General features: G+C 46.3%; 1 protein-coding gene across 1 annotated transcript in view; it reads left to right on the top strand.

The window, feature by feature from the left end:
- Nucleotides 1-14,742, top strand: part of KIAA1328 (KIAA1328 ortholog) — a 176,254-nt gene extending 161,512 nt beyond the window's left edge. Inside the window, 1 exon segment of the mRNA XM_070743646.1 lies at nt 13,230-14,742. Within this exon segment, the coding sequence (XP_070599747.1) occupies nt 13,230-13,425 (196 nt within the window). The 3' untranslated portion in view covers nt 13,426-14,742.
- The last annotated feature ends 3,489 nt before the right edge of the window (nt 14,743-18,231 follow it).

Raw genomic sequence — 18,231 nt, 5'->3', positions numbered from 1 at the left:
GAGGCGTTGATCAACGCTTCCTTGAGTGAGTGGTCATTACCACAGTCTCTGAAGGAGGCTGTGGTGCGACCCCTCCTCAAGAAACTGACCCTGGATCCAGCTGAGTTGAAGAACTATAGGCCAGTCTCCAACCTGCCCTTTTTGGGCAAAGTTGTTGAGAAGGTGGTGGCACACCAGCTCCAACGGTCCTTGGAAGAAGCCGATTATCTAGATTCCTTCCAGTCTGATTTCAGGACCGCTCACAGCACGGAAATCACTTTGGTCGCGCTGATGGAAGATATCTGGCCCGCCCGGGATAGGGGACATTCCTCTATCCTGGTGCTCCTCGACCTCTCAGCGGCCTTCAATACCATCGACCATGGTATCTTTCTGCGACGCATGGTGGAATTGGGAGTGGGAGGCACTGTTTTACGGTGGTTCTCCTATCTCTCCGGTCGCTCGCAATCAGTGTTAGTGGGGGGCAGAGGTCCACCCCCCGGCCTCTCCTTTGTGGGTGCCGCTGGAGTCTGTCCTCTACTATTTAACATCTGAATGAAGCCGCTTGGCGAGATCGTCCGAGGACATGGGGTGAGGAAGTGCACTGATGAAACCCAGTTATACATCTCTACCCCATGCCCATTCAGTGAAGCGGTGGATGTGATGTGCCGGTGCCTGGAAGCTGTGAGGATCTGGATGGGGGCCAACAGGCTCAGGCTCAACCCAGACAAGACCGAGTGGCTGTGGGCTTTCCCTCCTAAGGACTTTTCGATCTGTCCATCCATTGTATCTGTCAATTGCAAAAGGCCGCTTTACTGGGATTGGCAAACATAATTCGCCGCTACATCATGCAGTCCTAGGTGCTTGGGAAGCGCCCGACTGGTGATGAAATACGAAATCCAGCATAGTGATCTCGTTTGCTGTGTTGTATTGACATAATAATAATAATAATAATAATAATAATAATAATAATAATAATAATAATTTTCTTAATATTGATTGTTTCTTTGTTGCTTATTTGATCCCTATGATAATCATTAAGTATTGTACTTCATGATTCTTGACAAATGTATTTTTTCTTTTCTGTACATTGAGAGCATATGCACCAAGCATATGTGATTGTGTGTCCAATCACACTTGGCCAATAAATAATAATAATAATAATAATAACAACAACAACAACAATAACAACAACAAGAAGAAGAAGAACAGAGTTGGAAGGATCCTTGGAGGTCTCCTAGTCCAACCCCTGCTTAGGCAGCAAATTCCACACTACTTGAGACAAACGGTTATCCAACATCTTCTTAAAAACCTCCATTGTTGGAGCATCCACAGTTTTTTAAATCTCCGCTTGGCTTCCCTCCCGCTCCAGAAGTGTGAGTTACACGCAGGGTTTTTCTTTCATTGATGTATGTTTCTGTCTGGGATCGCTCAGAAGATTGACGAGCAGGAGGTTGGTAAATAGAAAAGAGTGCGGAGAAGGATGGGTGGAGGGCCACGAGGGTTTCTTCCCTTCCAAAACTCCAAAAGCAAAAAGCGCCTTGAATGATCAATGTCAAATATGGGGCCGCGTAATGCAACCCGTTAAACTGGAATAAATGCGCATCCCGCAGGGCCTCGGAAACCTCCAAAGTGCGCATTAAGAAGCAAAAAGGTAGCTTTTCCTGACTTCAGTCCTGGAGGGTTTGCAAATCAAGCTTGTTTGGGGTGGGTTTGAGTTGGGGTGCAGGGAGGAATAAATGGATCTGTAGTTTTGGCTTTGATTCAGATGGTTCTCTCGACATGTGTCTTTAATTTAATTTAATTTATTACATTTATAAGCCGCCCAACTCCTTTCGGTTTTGACTTTCCAAGTGCCGGTTTACTTAAAAGGAATGCCAAAATGAGTTTCATCTCGCCACAGAAGGGTTTGTGATTTCTCCCTCAAGACATCATCCGAAGTAGGGTCGGCTGAAGGCTTTAAGAAGAAGGAATGATCCAGAATAACCTTGAAATGGTGTCCATGTGCCGCCTCTGTGTTGGTTGAGGCAGGCAGGGTTCCCTTGAGTACCATTTGTTGGGGGTCAAGGGAAAGGGAGGGTTTTGCCTTCTCTTTCTGCTCAAAATCCCCATGGACAATTGGGGGCCCACTGTGTGACACAGAATGCTGGACTCAATGGGCTTTGGCCTGATTCAGCAGGAGCCTTCTTAGGTTATGTTCTTATGGAGCCGGGCCAGGGATGGGTCACGAGCCGGAACAGTGGGAACGCTGTTCCGGCAGTGGCAATGGAGCACGTAGCCTTGTTCCATTGTTGATGGGCTGCACACATTGTGCACGTGCAAACGGTGCAATTTCGGCAAAAATTACCAGGTTTTTTGCTTCCAAGCATGCACGGAAGGAAAGAAATTGGATTTTTTTGCCCAAATCTCACTTTTGCAAGGACATCTGCACAAGATCGAAGTGTATAAAATCATGCATGGGATAGAAAAGGTGGATAGAGAAAAATTATTTTCTCTACCACACAATAGGTAGGTTGAGGGGATACTCCCTAAAGCTCATAGGTAAGAAAGTGAGGACAAATCAAGGGAAATATTTCTTCACCCAGAGGGTCTTTGGTTTATGGGATTCCCTTCCAGAAGATGTTGTGACAGCTGTCAGGCTGGAGTTCTTCAAGGCAGGATGAGACAGATTCATGGATGCCAAGTGCATCAGTGGTGATTGAAACAGATGTCCATGTGCTGCCTCTATGCTGGTTGAGGCAGGCAGGGTTCACTTGAATACCATTTGTTGGGGGTCGAGGGAAAGGTAACATCTTGCCTTCTCCTTCTGCTCAAGATTCCCATGGACAATTGGGGGGGCAGTGTGGGTCACAGAATGCTGGACTCGATGGGCTTTGGCCTGATTCAGCACGGCTCTTCTTAGGTTCTCATGTTCTTAACCTGAGTTGTAAAGGGACCTTGGAGGTCTTGTAGTCCAACCCCCCCCCCTCAAGCAGGAGACCTTATAGACCGAACATTTTTTGGTTTGTGTGCCAGAAGGGGGGAGGGACAGGGGATCGCGCACATGCCTGCCCCCACCCATAATTCCATGCTTGTGACATCCCCGTCAGCACACAATGGCATGCCTGTTTTTCGCTCTCCCCAGGCTCCGGAGCCTTTCTAGGAGTCTGAGGAGAATGAAAACGGGCTTCCCCATCCCTCAGGGCTGCCCCCCGGAAGCCAGAAATTGCCCGTTTCCCAACTTGAAGAAGTTGGGAAATAGAATGGAAACAGAAGGTTTGCAGACAAGATGGGGTGGAAGACGAGGAGGAGTAAAACTGTAGGGTCCTTAGTGCTCTTTTAAGTACAGTGATACCTCGTCTTATGAACCCCTCGTCATATGAACTTTTCGAGATACGAACCTGGGGTTGAAGATTTTTTTGCCTCTTCTTCCAAACTATTTTCACCTTACGAACCCAAGCCGCCACCGCTGGGATGCCCCGCCTCTGGACTTCCGTTGCCTGCCGAAGGCTCCCCTCGCTGGGAAACCCTACCTCTGGACTTCCGTTGCCAGCGAAGCGCCCGTTTTTGCGCTGCTGGGATTCCCCTGCTGGGATTCCCCTGCAGCATCGCAAAAACACAGAAGTCCGGAGGTGGTGTTTCCCGTGGAGGGGAGCCTCAGGGGAATCCCAGCAGCGCAAAAACGGGCGCTTCGGCTGGCAAAAGGGGTGAATTTTGGGCTTGCATGCATTAATTGCTTTTCCATTGATTCCTATGGGAAACATTGTTTCATCTTACGAACTTTTCACCTTACGAATCTCCTCCTGGAACCAATTCAGTTCGTAAGACAAGGTATCACTGTATTGTTGTTTTCTTGCAAACATTTCACAATCTAACTAGGTAACATCATCAGTGCTAAAAGGGAGTGGGGTTTGCCCTCCATTGATACACAAGACAGTGTCGGTAGGAATGTTCTTTGTGGTTCTTTGATTGGGCTGCAATTTACCATTAGTTTGTTTGTTTGAGTTGATTGGATATTCTTTACTTTTTTTGACGGTTGATTGAGTGTAGTTAAATCTCTGCTATCTGGATATTGCATGCCGGCCAGGAGGTATTTGTGGTCGTCTTGTCTCCTTTTTATTTCTTTTAGTTTTTTGATTGTCTCCTTTGAATGGTATGTAAATGTTGTTTATCTCTATGTGCCTGTTGATGGCTGGCTTGTCGGAGTGCCAGGCTTTTAGCAATTCTCGAGTGTTTTGAAATTCTGCCTGGTTGGGTTTTTTTACATGCGTCATCCGTTTTGGTTGGTGAGGCTGTTCATCTGTGGGATTGGGCAGCACAGAAGTCGAATAAATAAATAAATATTGAAGGCAGTTACTGGGTTATTATTTTCATTATTATTTATTAGATTTGTATGCCGCCCCTCTCCGAAGACTCGGAGTGGCTCACAACAACAAAACAGTACAAATCCAATGATTATCCTATAAAGCCCTTCATGGCACCAGACCAGATTATCTCAGGGACCGCCTTCTGCTGCACGAATCCCAGCGACCGGTTAGGTCCCACAGAGTAGGTCTTCTCCGGGTCCCGTCAACTAAACAATGCCGCTTGGCGGGACCCAGGGGAAGAGCCTTCTCTGTGGCGGCCCCGGCCCTCTGGAACCAACTCCCCCCAGAGATTAGAATTGCCCCCACCTCTGCCGCCAGGCATGGGGGAATTGAGATGCTCTTTCCCCCTGGGCCTTTACAATTTCATGTGTGGTATGTCTGTAGGTATGTTTGGTTTTTTATATTAATGGTTTTTTTTTAATCATTTTTAGTATTTATTGGATTATTATTGTACATTGTTTTATTACTGTTGTTAGCCACCCCGAGTCTACGGAGAGGGGCGGCATACAAATCCAATAAATAAATAAATAAATAAAATAAATAAATAGATTAAAAACAATTTAAAACCCTTAATATAAAAAACAGTCATTTTTATATTAATTTTGTATTCTCAGTAGTTGGTACATTTTATTCAAATATTTCCATCCGACGTTGGGAAATGTAAACATTTTACGTAGTGGAAAAGTGTGCAGCCCATAAAAGGACAGATTTGACCCTCATGCTTAGCCTTTTCAGAAGTTAATACAAACCAGACCACAGATGGTAGAATCCTAGGGGTGGGAGGGACCTTGGAGGTCTTCTAGTCCAGTGCTCTGCCTTCCAATCTTTTGTGAGGTCTTCTTCTATTTATCATACAAAGGTCCTCAAGGAAACGTTACTGCCATCCTATCAGTTCCTCTACACCTGCCTTAAAACAGTAAGTGAGAGAGGGACCTTGGAGTGCTATTGGACGTCACTTAAACGTGAGCCAGCCTTGTGCAGCAGCAGCCAAGAAAGCTAATATTTCATCCTTGGCTGTATAAACAAAGGCATAGAATCAAAATCACATGAAATATTATGAGAGTTATCGTCCCTTACATTTTGGGGCCTGGTTGCTCATGAAGTGCAGAAGGGCCGTGCCGAGAAGATGGGATGCGGCGCGGGGAGCAGCCCGTGTGGTTATGACCTATAAAGCTCTGCATGGCATAGGATCAGACTACCTCCGGGACCGCCTTCTGCCGCACGAATCCCAGCGACTGGTGAGGTCCCACAAAGTTGGTCTCCTTAGGGTCCCGTTGACCAAACAATGTCAGCTGGCGGGACCTAGGGGAAGAGCCTCCTCTGTGGGGGCCCCGGCCCTCTGGAATCAGCTCCCCCCCCCCCCCGAGATTCGCATTGCCCCTCCCTCCTTGCCTTCCGAAAGATTTTAAAAACTCATCTTTGCCGCCAGGCCTGGGGTTGCTAGATCTTCCCCCCAACCAATGAATGTTTCTTAATATGATTGTTGAATGAATGGTAAATGATAGTTTTTTAAATCAGAATTTTAAGGACTGTTTTTTAATGTACAGTATTGTTAATTGCATTGTTTATTACTCTTTTCTTTATATGCTGTGAGCCGCCCTGGGTCCTCGGAGAGAGGCGCCATACAAATCCAATTAAGTCTTAAATCTCTCTGCCCTCCAGGCATCTCCAGGCGCAGTGATGATACCCCGGGCAAGTCGTGCCTTCGGGGGCACAGCACTCGGGGCGCCATGGCCGCATGCGCCGAGAGATGCCTGTGGCGCGGGAGGGCAGAGAGCAGGCCACACAGCCGGAGCTTGGCCAAGACATTGTTGCTGCTGGCCCCATTTGCCGCTCTAGGTGCCACAGCAAGATTCAGCATATGCGCAGCAACCAAACTCTCGCGCAAACATCCCGGCAGCGAGATTTCGGCAAAAATCGTTGATTCCTTTGCTTCCACACATGCGTGGAAACAAAAAAAGCAGGTGATTTTTACCAGAATGGCGTCAGTTGTGCATGCACGGTGCATGCACGGCGCATGCACACTGGCTGATAATTTCCACTACCAGAGTGGTGACTGGCCCTCCGTAGAGGAAGCAAACGTCCCCCCCCCAATAAAGGAAGCCCACCCCTGGTTTGGGTGCAAAAAGGCTTCATTTTTCCAGCAGAGCAAATGGGCAGTTTTCCCTTTAAATATTTGGAATAAATGGGGGAGGGGGGGGGAAGCTGAGTTTTGTGGCCTGAAAATAGGGCTCTGTCTGTGCCTGGAGGCAAAAGCCTTGTGACGGCACCTGACAAGCTACGACAAGCTCTTCTATCAGGGGATTAGCCCCTAAATAATAGCCCAAAGGAGCATTCCCCCCTATCTGATAAAACCGGCCTTGCTTTCTGGCATAGAGAGGTGCCTCGGTGTCAAATAAACCGATTTCCAATGTTGGGTCTTTTAAATAATCTTTCTTGTATTTGCTGCTCCTGTTATCTCCCCAAATCTTTTAATTTTCCCTGATAGCTGCAATGCTGTAGAACTTAGATAAAAGTTAGCCTAGAATGTGGTTTTTTTCAGGGTGATTTGTTCCCCCCCCCCAAATGCAGACATGGCTGGATTTATTTTTATTTTTTACTGAAGCTGTTTCTTCTTCTTCTTCTTCTTCTTCTTCTTCTTCTTCTTCTTCTTCTTCTTCTTCTTCTTCTTCTTCTTCTTCTCCTCCTCCTCCTCCTCCTCCTCCTCCTCCTCCTCCTCCTCCTCCTTTTCTTTTTCCTCTTCTGCCTCCTCCTCCTCTTCCTCCTCCTTCTTCTTCTTCCCCTTCCTTCTCCTCTTCCGCTTCTTTTTATTCTTCTTCCTCTTCCCCCTTCTTCTCCTTCTTCCTCTTCTCTTTCTCCTCCTCACCTTTGTATACAACATTAAGCTGACTAGAAACATTACCCCCACAGGACTAGCAACATGGGAAATTGACGGTGGGCCACAGAGTATGTTTGCTGCTGCAGGCAGCCAGCTAGCAATAGAATAGCCTTAGAATTGGAAGGGGCATTGGTGGTCTTCTAGCCCAACCTCCTGCTCAAGCAGGAGATCCTGTACCATCCAGGATAAATGGCTGTTCAGACTCTTCACAAAAGCTTGCAGTGATGGCACAACCACAACTTCTGGATGCAATCCCTTCCACTGGATAATTAACAGAATAAAACAGTTGAAAGGGACCTTGGAGGTCTTCTATCCAAACCTCCTGTTGAGGCAGGAGGCCATATACCAGTCTCTCCTTAAAACCCTCCAGTGATGAAGAACCCACTACTTCTGGAGGCAGGTTGGTCCACTGGTTAATTGTCCTCAATGTCAGGAAATCCCTCCTTAGTTCAAGATTAAGAACAGCTTGCCTCCAGAAATCATGGGCACTCCATCACTGGAGGTGTTTAAGAAGAGACTGGACAGTCATTTTTATTATTATTATTATTATTATTATTATTATTATTATTATTATTATTATTATTATTATTTATTGGATTTGTATGCCGCCCCTCTCCGCAGACTCTGGGCGGCTAACAACAGTGGTAAAACAACATGAACAATCCAATTAATAAAAACAACTAAAAAAACTTATTATAAAAAAAACCAAACATAGACACAAACAAACCATGCATAACTTGTAATAGTCTAGGGGGAAAGGATATCTTAACTCCCCCATGCCTGGCGACAAAGGTGGGTCTTAAGTAATTTGCGAAAGACAAGGAGGGTGGGGGCCGTTCTAATCTCTGGGGGGAGTTGGTTCCAGAGGGCTAGGGCCGCCACAGAGAAGGCTCTTCCCCTGGGGCCCGCCAAACGACATTGTTTGGTCGACGGGACCCGGAGAAGGCCAACTCTGTGGGACCTTATCGGCCGCTGGGATTCGTGCGGTAGAAGGCGGTTTTGAATGTATTCTGGCCCAATGCCATGTAGGGCTTTAAAGGTCATTACCAACACTTTGAATTGTGACCGGAAACCAATCGGCAGCCATTGCAGGCCGCGGAGTGTTGCAGAAACGTGGGCGAATCTAGGAAACCCCACGATGGCTCTCGCGGCCACATTCTGCACGATCTGAAGTTTCCGAACACTTTTCAAAGGTAGCCCCATGTAGAGAGCGTTGCAGTAGTCGAACCTCGAGGTGATGAGGGCGTGAGTGACTGTGAGCAGTGACTCCCTGTCCAAATAGGGCCGCAACTGGTGCACCAGGCGAACCTGGGCATTTGTTTGAGATATACCAGTTCTGTTTGAGCCCAGTTCTGTTTGAGCAGGGGGCTGGACTAGAAGACCTCCAAAGCCCCTTCCAGATTCTATTCTATTCTTTCTTTCTCTCTCTCATTTATTTGTCAAACATGTATAGGATAATAGTAATTTGTATAAACATAAGAAAAAGTGACAATAGGACAGGGACAGTAGGCACAGTGGTGCACTTATGCACACCCCTTATTCTATTGTATTCTGTTCCTCCCACTCAACTTTATTCTACTCCAGGTTGGTTCTTTCCTTGATTAGTTTCCATCCATTGCTTCATGTCCTGCCTTTTGGTGCTTTGGAAAATAGTAATAATAACAGAGTGGGAAGGGGCCTTGAAGGTCTTCTAGTCCAACCCCCTGCTTAGGCAGGAAACCCTACACCACTTTGGACATATGATTATCCAACATCTTCTTAAAAACCTCTGGAGGCAAGCTGTTCCACTGGTCAATAGTTCTAATGGTCAGGAAATTTATCCTTAGTTCTAAGTTACTTCACTCCTTGTTTAGTTTCCACCCATTGCTTTTTGTTCTACCCTCAGGGGCTTTGGAGAATAGCCTGACTCCCTCTTCTTTGTGGCCACCCCTGAGAGGTTGGAAAGCTGCTATCCTGTCTCCCCTGGTCCTTCTGTTCATTAAACTAGCCATGTCCAGTTCCTGCAACCGTTCTTCATATGTTTTAGCCCCCAGTCCCCTCATCATCTTGGTTGCTCTTCTCTGCACTCTTTCTAGAGTCTCAACATCCTTTTACATTTTTACATAAATAGTTTGACCCTGCCTTCCTTGCAACAGTCCCTTAAATATTGGAAGACTGCTCCCATGTCACACTTGGTCCTTTTTTAAATTAAACTAGATATACCCAATTCCAGCAACTTTATACGTTTTAACCTCCAGTCCCCTGAAGGGAAACTGCCCTTCCCCAGTGGGCTGACCTATAGGAAGGCACAGGATGCCATAATTGCCACATCAAAATGAAGCAACTGAGAAAATTTTCTCAATGAGACGACCTCGATTGAATCAAGATCACTCCTTTTATTGTATTTCACTTTTCCTGACATGTGGTACAGAATAACCAATCCGCGAACGCCACATACATTAAGCCATCTCCCAACTACCATTCAGTCATGTGCTGTATGAGGCAACCTCCTTGTGACTTCCCTATAGATGATTAACGGAAGCTCCATTCATTGCCTTTTCCTGGATTGTGTGTTTACTGGTGATTAGCAAAGGAATGAGAGTAAGGCATATAGTTCCTTATATGGAAGTTAGCTATACGTTTTCTTCATGCTGTATATCAAGTTAATTATTTTCCACGTGGTCATGGATTCTGCAGCTTGCTTATTCAGCCTGGACTTTGCTGCCTTTCCATAGAGGAAGAATAAGGTTTATACAGCACCCATTAGGCTAAAACATCACCCTTCAGCAATATTCTATCCCAAAGTTCAGTGCCTAAGAACCTATGATTACAACACCTAATCCTCTTTGTTGCTGTTCTCTGTCTTCTTTCCAGTTTCAACCTCTCTTTAAAAATACAGGTGGTGACCAAAACTGGATGCAATATTCCAAGTATGCTTCTTGCGAAGGCCTTCTCAGCATTTACTAACAGTATTTGTGACGGCGTGTTTATTCCTAGCCTGTCTTAATTAGATCTGGAGGTCATGATTAATGATTAATGAGCGGTTTTTGTTTGGGGTCTGGGTGAGATATAATTGCATCTTTGGAAGGGAAAAAAACAAATCTCCCAGGACTCCATTTGAGACCATAAAGTTCTACAGTTTAAGCCTAACTAGTTCTCCAAAGAATTCAAACTAGCTCATGATGTTCCGCGGGGCACATTAATAATATTTGGGAAATTCAATAAGAGGGTGCGAAACAGTTAGTGAAAAAATGACATGCATAAAAAGGTGCTTCCCCCCCCCAAAAGTCAGCTGGACTTTCTCGCTACAGTTCTTACGTCGATCCCTGCAGATGTTCAGTTAGTGATCCCCGTTGACTTTGTATGTCAGAAGGTTGCAAAAGGAGAATCACATAATCCTGGGCAATGATGGGTTGCAAATCACGTCAATTAGTGCAGTGTTTTTCAACCAGTGTGCCGTGGCACACTAGTGTGCTGCGAGACATGGTCAGGTGTGCCGCGAAGAAGGAAGCTCAGGTTCCGGTCTCGCAACTTTTTGCTGAGAGAGTGAGTGAGAGAGAGAGAGAGAAAGCAAGAGAGAGAGAAAGAGAGAGAAAGCAAGAGAGAGAGAAAGAAAGCAAGAGAGAGAGAAAGAGAGAGAAAGCAAGAGAGAGAGAGAGAAAGAAAGCAAGAGAGAGGAAGAAAAGAAAGAGAGAGAAAGCAAGAGTGAGAGAGAAAGAAAGAGAGAGAGAGAGAGAGAAAAGGAGAGGAAGGGGAGAGAGAAATGAGAGAAAAAAGAGAAATGAGAAAATGATTGAGACAGAGAATGAGAGGAAAGAGAAACAAAAGAGAGAGAGAGAAGTGACTCTTGATTTAAAGCATATGATAAAAAGTACCCAAAGAATAAGAGAGAAAAAACCCCCAGCCCTCACCTGTTTTTGGAAATAGTTCAAGAGTGTGTATACACACACACACACACACAAAAGGGTGGGGAGGAGACAGGGATGGAAAAAGAGAGGAGAGTGTCTTAGGGTGTCATTTTGTGTCATTTTGGTTGGTGGCGTGCCCCAGGATTTTGTAAACCTAAAAAAATGTGCCGCGGCTCAAAAAAGGTTGAAAATCACTGAATTACTGGTTCGCTCGCTCGCTTGCAGACGTGCATAACACTTGCCTTTTCCCGAACCTCTTGTTTTCTCGTTTGGGCAATTTTTTTTCACTTACCAGACTTCAGAAAAGCCTCTGCGCATGTGCGGGAGAGCAGCACATGGGAGTGTGCATGCGGAGGGATGATGGGAAGGGGTGTGGCCATGTGCACACATGCTAACACACACACACACCTTTTGGCACGTGTGCCATCCCTGCCCAATACTATTTCAGGTACAGTGGTACCTCTACCTACGAACGCCTCTACTTACTTACTTACTTACTTACTTACTTACTTACTTACTTACTTACTTACTTACTTACTTACTTATTTAATTTGTATGCCGCCCCTCTCCGTAGACTCGGGGCGGCTCACAACAGTGAACTTTTCTAGATAAGAACCGGGTGTTCAAGATTGTTTGGCTTCTTCTCAAGAACCGTTTTCCACTTACAAACCTGAGTCTCCGAAACTGTAACCAGAAAAGTCAGCGAGAAGCCCCTGTGGAGCCTCTCTAGGAATCTCCTGGGGGGAAACGGGGCCGGAAAAGGCGGGGAGAAGCCTCTGTGGCGCCTCTGTAGGAATCTCCTGGGAGGAAACAGGGCTGGAAAAGGCGGGGTGAAGCCTCTGTGGGGCCTCTCTAGGAATCTCCTGGGGGAAAACAGAGCCGGAAAAGGCGGGGAGAAGCCTCTGTGGCGCCTCTGCAGGAATCTCCTGGGAGGAAACAGGGCTGGAAAAAGCGGGGAGAAGCCTCTGTGGGGCTTCTCTAGGAATCTCCTGGGAGGAAACAGGGCTGGAAAAGGAGGGGTGAAGCCTCTGTGGGGCCTCTCTAGGAATCTCCTGGGGGGAAACAGAGCCGGAAAAGGCGGTGAGAAGCCTCTGTGGCGCCTCTGCAGGAATCTCCTGGGAGGAAACAGGGCTGGAAAAAGCGGGGAGAAGCCTCCGTGGGGTTTCTCTAGGAATCTCCTGGGAGGAAACAGGGCCGGAAAAGGCAGAGAGAAGCCTCCGTGGGGCCTCTCTAGGAATCTCCTGGCAGGAAACAGGGCTGGAAAAGGTAGGGAGAAGTCTCTGTAGGGCCTCTCAAGGAATCTTCAGAGTCTTCGGAGAGGGGAGGCATACAAATCGAATAAATACAATACAAATGCAAATACAAATCTCCTGGTAGGAAACAGGATGGAAAAGGCGGGGAGAAGACTCTGTGGGGCCTCTCTAGGAATCTCCTGGGAGGAAACAGGGCCAGAAAAGGCAGGGAGAAGCCTCTGTGGGTTCTCTTTAGGAATCTCCTGGGAGGAAACAGGGCCGGAAAAGGCGGGGAGAAGCCTCTGTGGGGCCTCTCTAGGAATCTCCTGGGAGGAAACAGGGCCAGAAAAGGTGGGGAGAAGCCTCTGTGGGTTCTCTTTAGGAATCTCCTGGGAGGAAACAGGGCCGGAAAAGACGGGGAGAAGCCTCTGGGGGGCCTCTGTAGGAATCTCCTGGGAGGAAACAGGGCCGGAAAAGGCGGGGATGATACTCTATGGGGCCTCTCTAGGAATCTCCTGGGAGGAAACAGGGCCAGAAAAGGCGGGGAGAAGCCCCTCTGGAGCCTCTCTAGGAATCCCCTGGGAGGAAACAGGGCCAGAAAAGGCGGGGAGAAGCCCCTCTGGAGCCTCTCTAGGAATCCCCTGGGAGGAAACAGGGCCTCCACTCTCCTTGTGGTTTCCCCAATCACACGTATTATTTGATTTTACATTGATTCCTATGGGGAAAATTGCTTCTTCTTACAAACTTTTCTACTTAAGAACCTGGCTGTTCAGTCCCTTCTTAAAAAAAAACAACCCTCCAGTGATGGAGGGCCCGCAACCTCCGGTGGCAAGCTGTTCTGCCGGCTCATTCTTCTCAACGTGAGGGGAAAACGAGATCAAGTTGACGTTCTTCTCCTCTCTTCCTCCAGCTACGAGACTTCTCTCCTGGACCTGGTGGCAGCCATGAGCCCGAGGCCGGAAGATCCCCATGGCTTTCGCAGAGGGATCCAGCCACCGAGCGGGACCTGCAGCAAACCTTGCTGGGACTGGAGACCCCCCCGAGCCAAGAACGGCCCGGCCGATTTGGAAGAGAGCCGGATTTTGGAGGAGATTTTTTTCATTTGAGGGTCTCCGGGGGGCTCCGAGGACTTTTAAAAAAAATTTCCTCCCTTCTTTTCTCGTCTGGGTGTGTTGACCGTGTTCAGGATTCCTTTAAATTATTTGTCTGACCGACGATTGTCTCCTCTCTCCCCCCTTAGAGGACCGAAGATGGGAGCTCCCTCCGCTAAATCATGATTAGAGACGAACTGCATGGAGTGTTAGTGGAAACTTTCCCGGGGGGGATTTTTCCCTTCTGGGATTTCATTGCTGGAGGGGGCGGAAAAGTCACGTCATTGTGCAAAAGGGATGGGGGTCTCCTTATGGTGGTTTGATTTTATAGGGGTGGGAACCGTTTTCCAGGGCTTAATCTCTCTCTCCTTCCTTCCTTCCCTCCCCCCTCTCTCCGTTCCTTCCTTCCCTTCCTCTTTCTCCTTGTCCCTCTTCTTCCTTCTCTTTCCCTCTCTCTTCACTCTCCTTTTCCCTCTCCTTTCCCTTTCTTCCTCCCTCCCTCTCTCTGTCTCCCTCCGACCCTCCTTCTTTCTCTCTCCCTCTCCTCTCTCCCTCTTTTCCCGTCTCCCTTCTCTCTCTCCTTTCCCCTCTCCTTTCTCTTCCTTCCCCTCTCTCTCTCCCTTTTCCTCTCCCTCTCCTTCCTCTCTCCCTCCCTCCCTCTCTCTCTCTCCCTTTCCCTCTCCTCCCTCCCTCTCTGTCTCCCTCCGTTCCTCCCTCTCCTTCCTCCCTTCCTTGTTCTCTTTCCCTCTCATTTCTCCTTTTCCCTCCCCCTTCCTTCCTCCTCTCCCCTCCGTCTCTCTCCCTTTCCTTCTTCCTCTCCTTCCTCCCTCTCTCCCCTTCTCTTTCTCCGTATCACATACCCAAAGCCATTCCAGTAGTATAATTCCCCATTTGCAAAACAACCTGTTGAAAAGGAAATCGCAGTGCGTTTCCCAACCATACATTCCCGGGAATTTACGAACCATTTCCCTGGGGGTATTTTTTAGGTAGGTAACTTCAAAGTTGCTCTCTGCACTTCAGTGATTTTCTACCCAGTTAATGACCCTTTGATAGAAGAGGCCTCTTTAAAGAAAATAAATAAATCCAGGGTGCATTTGGATGTAGTATACCGTACCATTCTCCCCTTCGTTTTATTCGCTTGCTCTCTTAAAACAGAACCGAGCGTCTCCTCCATCGGAGTTGCTCCGTTCAGGGTCCAAAGAGAAAGCACTGGACTTGCAAGACGAAATTAATTCACTCCGTGTTTTCCTAGGTCTAAAAGGCTCCCTTCCCTCCTGCAACCTCTTGCCTCGATGTTGTAAATAAAGACGAATCAGTAATTATTTCCACTCACCCCTGGTAATGCATGCTTTGCCTTCTGACTTTAATTATTCATGCCGTTGCTGTTCCAGTTGGTTTTCGAAGGAGCTTTCCCCTCACCGCTGCTCCGTTACTGAAAAGAAAGATGTAAAATTGGTGTTTTTTTTTAAAAAGGACAAGATTTCAGATTCCAGAATCCGGTCAATGCAGCTGCCTTATTCTATCAGGATAGAACAGGTACATCAGGGTTAAAAATCTGATAAATGCCGTATTTTTTGGAGTATAAGAAGCACCGGAGTATAAGACATACCTTAGTTTTTGGGGAGGAAAATAGGGGGGGGGGGGGGGATCTGCTTACCAGGTATTCATCTGGCTAGCATCTTTAGTCTGCTCAACTTCAGCACATTATTTTATCCCCTGGTTAAGGCTTTAAAAAAACTTTATCTGGAGGGAGTAACAATGAAAGAGCTTGCAAGCCAGAAAGAGCTGGGAACATTGTTAGCACCTGGAAAGAAACATTCGGAGCAAGTAGAGCAATGGGGGAAAAAACTACAAAGACTTAGGGCTTGGAAAACATTCTTCGCAAAGAGTAACAATGAAAGAGCTTGCAAGCCAGAAAGAGCTGGGAACATCGTTAGCACCTGGTTAGGGCTGAAAAGAAACATTTGGAGCAAGTAGAGCAATAAAAGAAATCTACAAAGACAGAGTTTGGAAAACAATCTTCGTAAAGAGTAACCGTGAAAAAGCTTGCAAGCCGGTAAGAGCTGGGAACATTGTTAACACCTGGTTAGGGCTGAAAAGAAACATTTGGAGCAAGTGGAGCAATAAAAAAACTACAAAGTCAGAGTTTGGAAAACAATCTTTGTAAAGAGTAACAATGAAAGAGCTTGCAAGCCAGTAAGAGCTGGTAACATGGTTAGCAGCTAGTTAGGGCTGAAAAGAAACATTTGGAGCAAGTTAGAATAAATATCTAAGGCTTGGAAAATATTCTTCGCAAGGATAGCAATAAAAGAACCTGCAAGGTAAGAGCTAGGAAGATCGTTAGCAGCTAGGTAGGGCTAGGGGAGGGGAAGCTTCGGAAAAAAGCTACATTCAGAGTATAAGACACACCTGAACTTTCAGCCTCTTAGGAAGGAAAAATGTCTTTCTTATACAGTGGTACCTCTACTTAAGAACTTAATTCGTTCCATGAGCAGGTCCTTAAGTAGAAAAGTTTGTAAGTAGAAGCAATTTTTCCCCATAGGAATCAATGTAAAAGCAAATAATGCGTGCAAACCCATTAGGAAAGAAATAAAAGCTGGAAATTTGGGTGGGAGGAGGAGGAGGAAGAAGAGGAGGAGGAGGAGGACAGTTACTGCCCAGAGCGAAGGGAGAGTTTCTTTTCTTTAGGCGCTGACAGAGGTTTATTCCCTTTCTAAGTGCCCAGAGAAAGGAAAATGCTTTGTTTGCTCTGGACTGCCAAAGCCTCCTTAAGCACCACCGAAAGGCAGCCCAGATGGCCGGGATTAAAGGGGGAATGGCAGGAAACTGGCCGGGCCTTCGTGCCGCTCTCAAATTTCCTGGGAAATTTTTCCAGGCTCGGGTTCTTAAGTAGAAAATGGTTCTTAAGTAGAGGCAAAAAAATCTTGAACACCCAGTTCTTATCTAGAAAAGTTCTTAAGTCGAGGTACTACTGTACTCTGAAAAATACGGTAAATAAATATATATCAGAATGTAGCCGATGGTGTAAAGAACAACAGAGAGATCCATCTCTTGGGTACCATGAAGACAACACAAAATTGTTGCATTATACTCCTGTTTTGGGGTCCTGCTAGAGAAAGAAGCTGGCAGCCGTTGTGGAATCTATTCTCAGATCTCTTAAGATCCCTTTCGCCCTCTGAATTTCTCATTTTCTCCCTCTGGTCCACTCCAGTCCTCCCCTAGGACCAACCTTTGAGGTGGACCTGAAGACCTTCTGCTGAAGATGTTGTGGCGGCAACAAGTCCATCCTTCATTGGTTTAGACCAGGGTTGGGCAACCTTGACAGCTTTGAGACCCGTGGACTTCAACTCCCCAGAATTCCTTGCTGGCTTGGGGGATTCTGGGAGTTGAAATCCACAAGTCTGAAAAATGTTGCCAAGATTGGACATCCATGATTCATCCAGTGGTTCTCAACCTGTGGTCCACAGTGGGTGTCTTGATGTCTCCGAAGGGTTGAAGAAATATTATGATTTGAATATTAAGTCTTGGGGGGCAGTCCATGGGCCCCGTAAAGCATTTCAAGGGGTTCTGTGGTGAAGAAAATACAACTTCTGGTTTAGACCATTGAAATGGAGATGTTCTTGGTTTCTCACTGTCCGGATATGTGCAGAGTAACGCAGGATGACTAGATAAGATACCAGAATATAATGTGGCAATTAATGAGCCAGATAAGTTAGCAAAAACTTCAGAAGAGAAGGATTTAGGGGTAGTGATTTCTGACAGTCTCAAAATGGGTGAACAGTGCAGTCAGGCGGTAGGGAAAGCAAGTAGGATGCTTGGCTGCATAGCTAGAAGTATAACAAACAGGAAGAGGGAGATTATGATCCCACTATATAGAGTGCTGCTGAGACCACATTTGGTCTGGAGACCTCACCTACAAAAAGATTGACAAAATTGAACGGGTCCAAAGACGGACTACAAGAATGGTGGAAGGTCTTAAGCATAAAACGTATCAGGAAAGACTTAATGAACTCAATCTGTATAGTCTGGAGGACAGAAGGAAAAGGGGGGACGTGATCGAAACATTTAAATATGGTAAAGGGTTAAATAAGGTCCAGGAGGGAAGTGTTTTTAATAGGAAAGTGAACACAAGAACAAGGGGACACAATCTGAAGTTAGTTGGGGGAAAGATCAAAGGCAACATGAGAAAATATTATTTTACTGAAAGAGTAGTAGATCCTTGGAACAAACTTCCAGCAGACGTGGTTGGTAAATCCACAGTAACTGAATGTAAGCATGCCTGGGATAAACATATATCCATTGTAAGATAAAATACAGGAAATAGTATAAGGGCAGACTAGATGGACCATGAGGTCTTTTTCTGCCGTCAGTCTTCTATGTTTCTAAATGACAACTCATTTGTAGAAAACAATAAGTTACTCTTCAGTGCAAAATATCTTCAGTCTTCTATATACAGGAACTTTACATTACCTATATACAGTTTACTTACAAGTAGATACTCGACCAATCCAGGTTACAAGTAGATATTAAACCAATCCAGGTTTTATCTGTAGATACTAAACCAATCCAGGTTTCTTTGTATCACTACTACTATTCTACTCAATATTTAATTCATAAGAACATCAGAAAAGCCCTGCTGAATCAGGCCAAAGCCCATTGAGTCCAACATTCTGCGTCACACAGTGGCCCACCAATTGTCCATGAGGATCTTGAGAAGAAAGAGAAGGCAAGACCCTCCGTTTCCCTTGACCCCCAACAAATGGGACTCAAGGGAATCCTGCCTGCCTCAAGCAACAGAGGTGGCACATGGACATCCGTTTC

The sequence above is a fragment of the Erythrolamprus reginae genome, chromosome 2 (genome assembly GCF_031021105.1).
Source record: "Erythrolamprus reginae isolate rEryReg1 chromosome 2, rEryReg1.hap1, whole genome shotgun sequence".
Lineage (NCBI taxonomy): Eukaryota > Metazoa > Chordata > Lepidosauria > Squamata > Dipsadidae > Erythrolamprus > Erythrolamprus reginae.
This window is presented reverse-complemented; position numbering and strand designations above follow the sequence as displayed.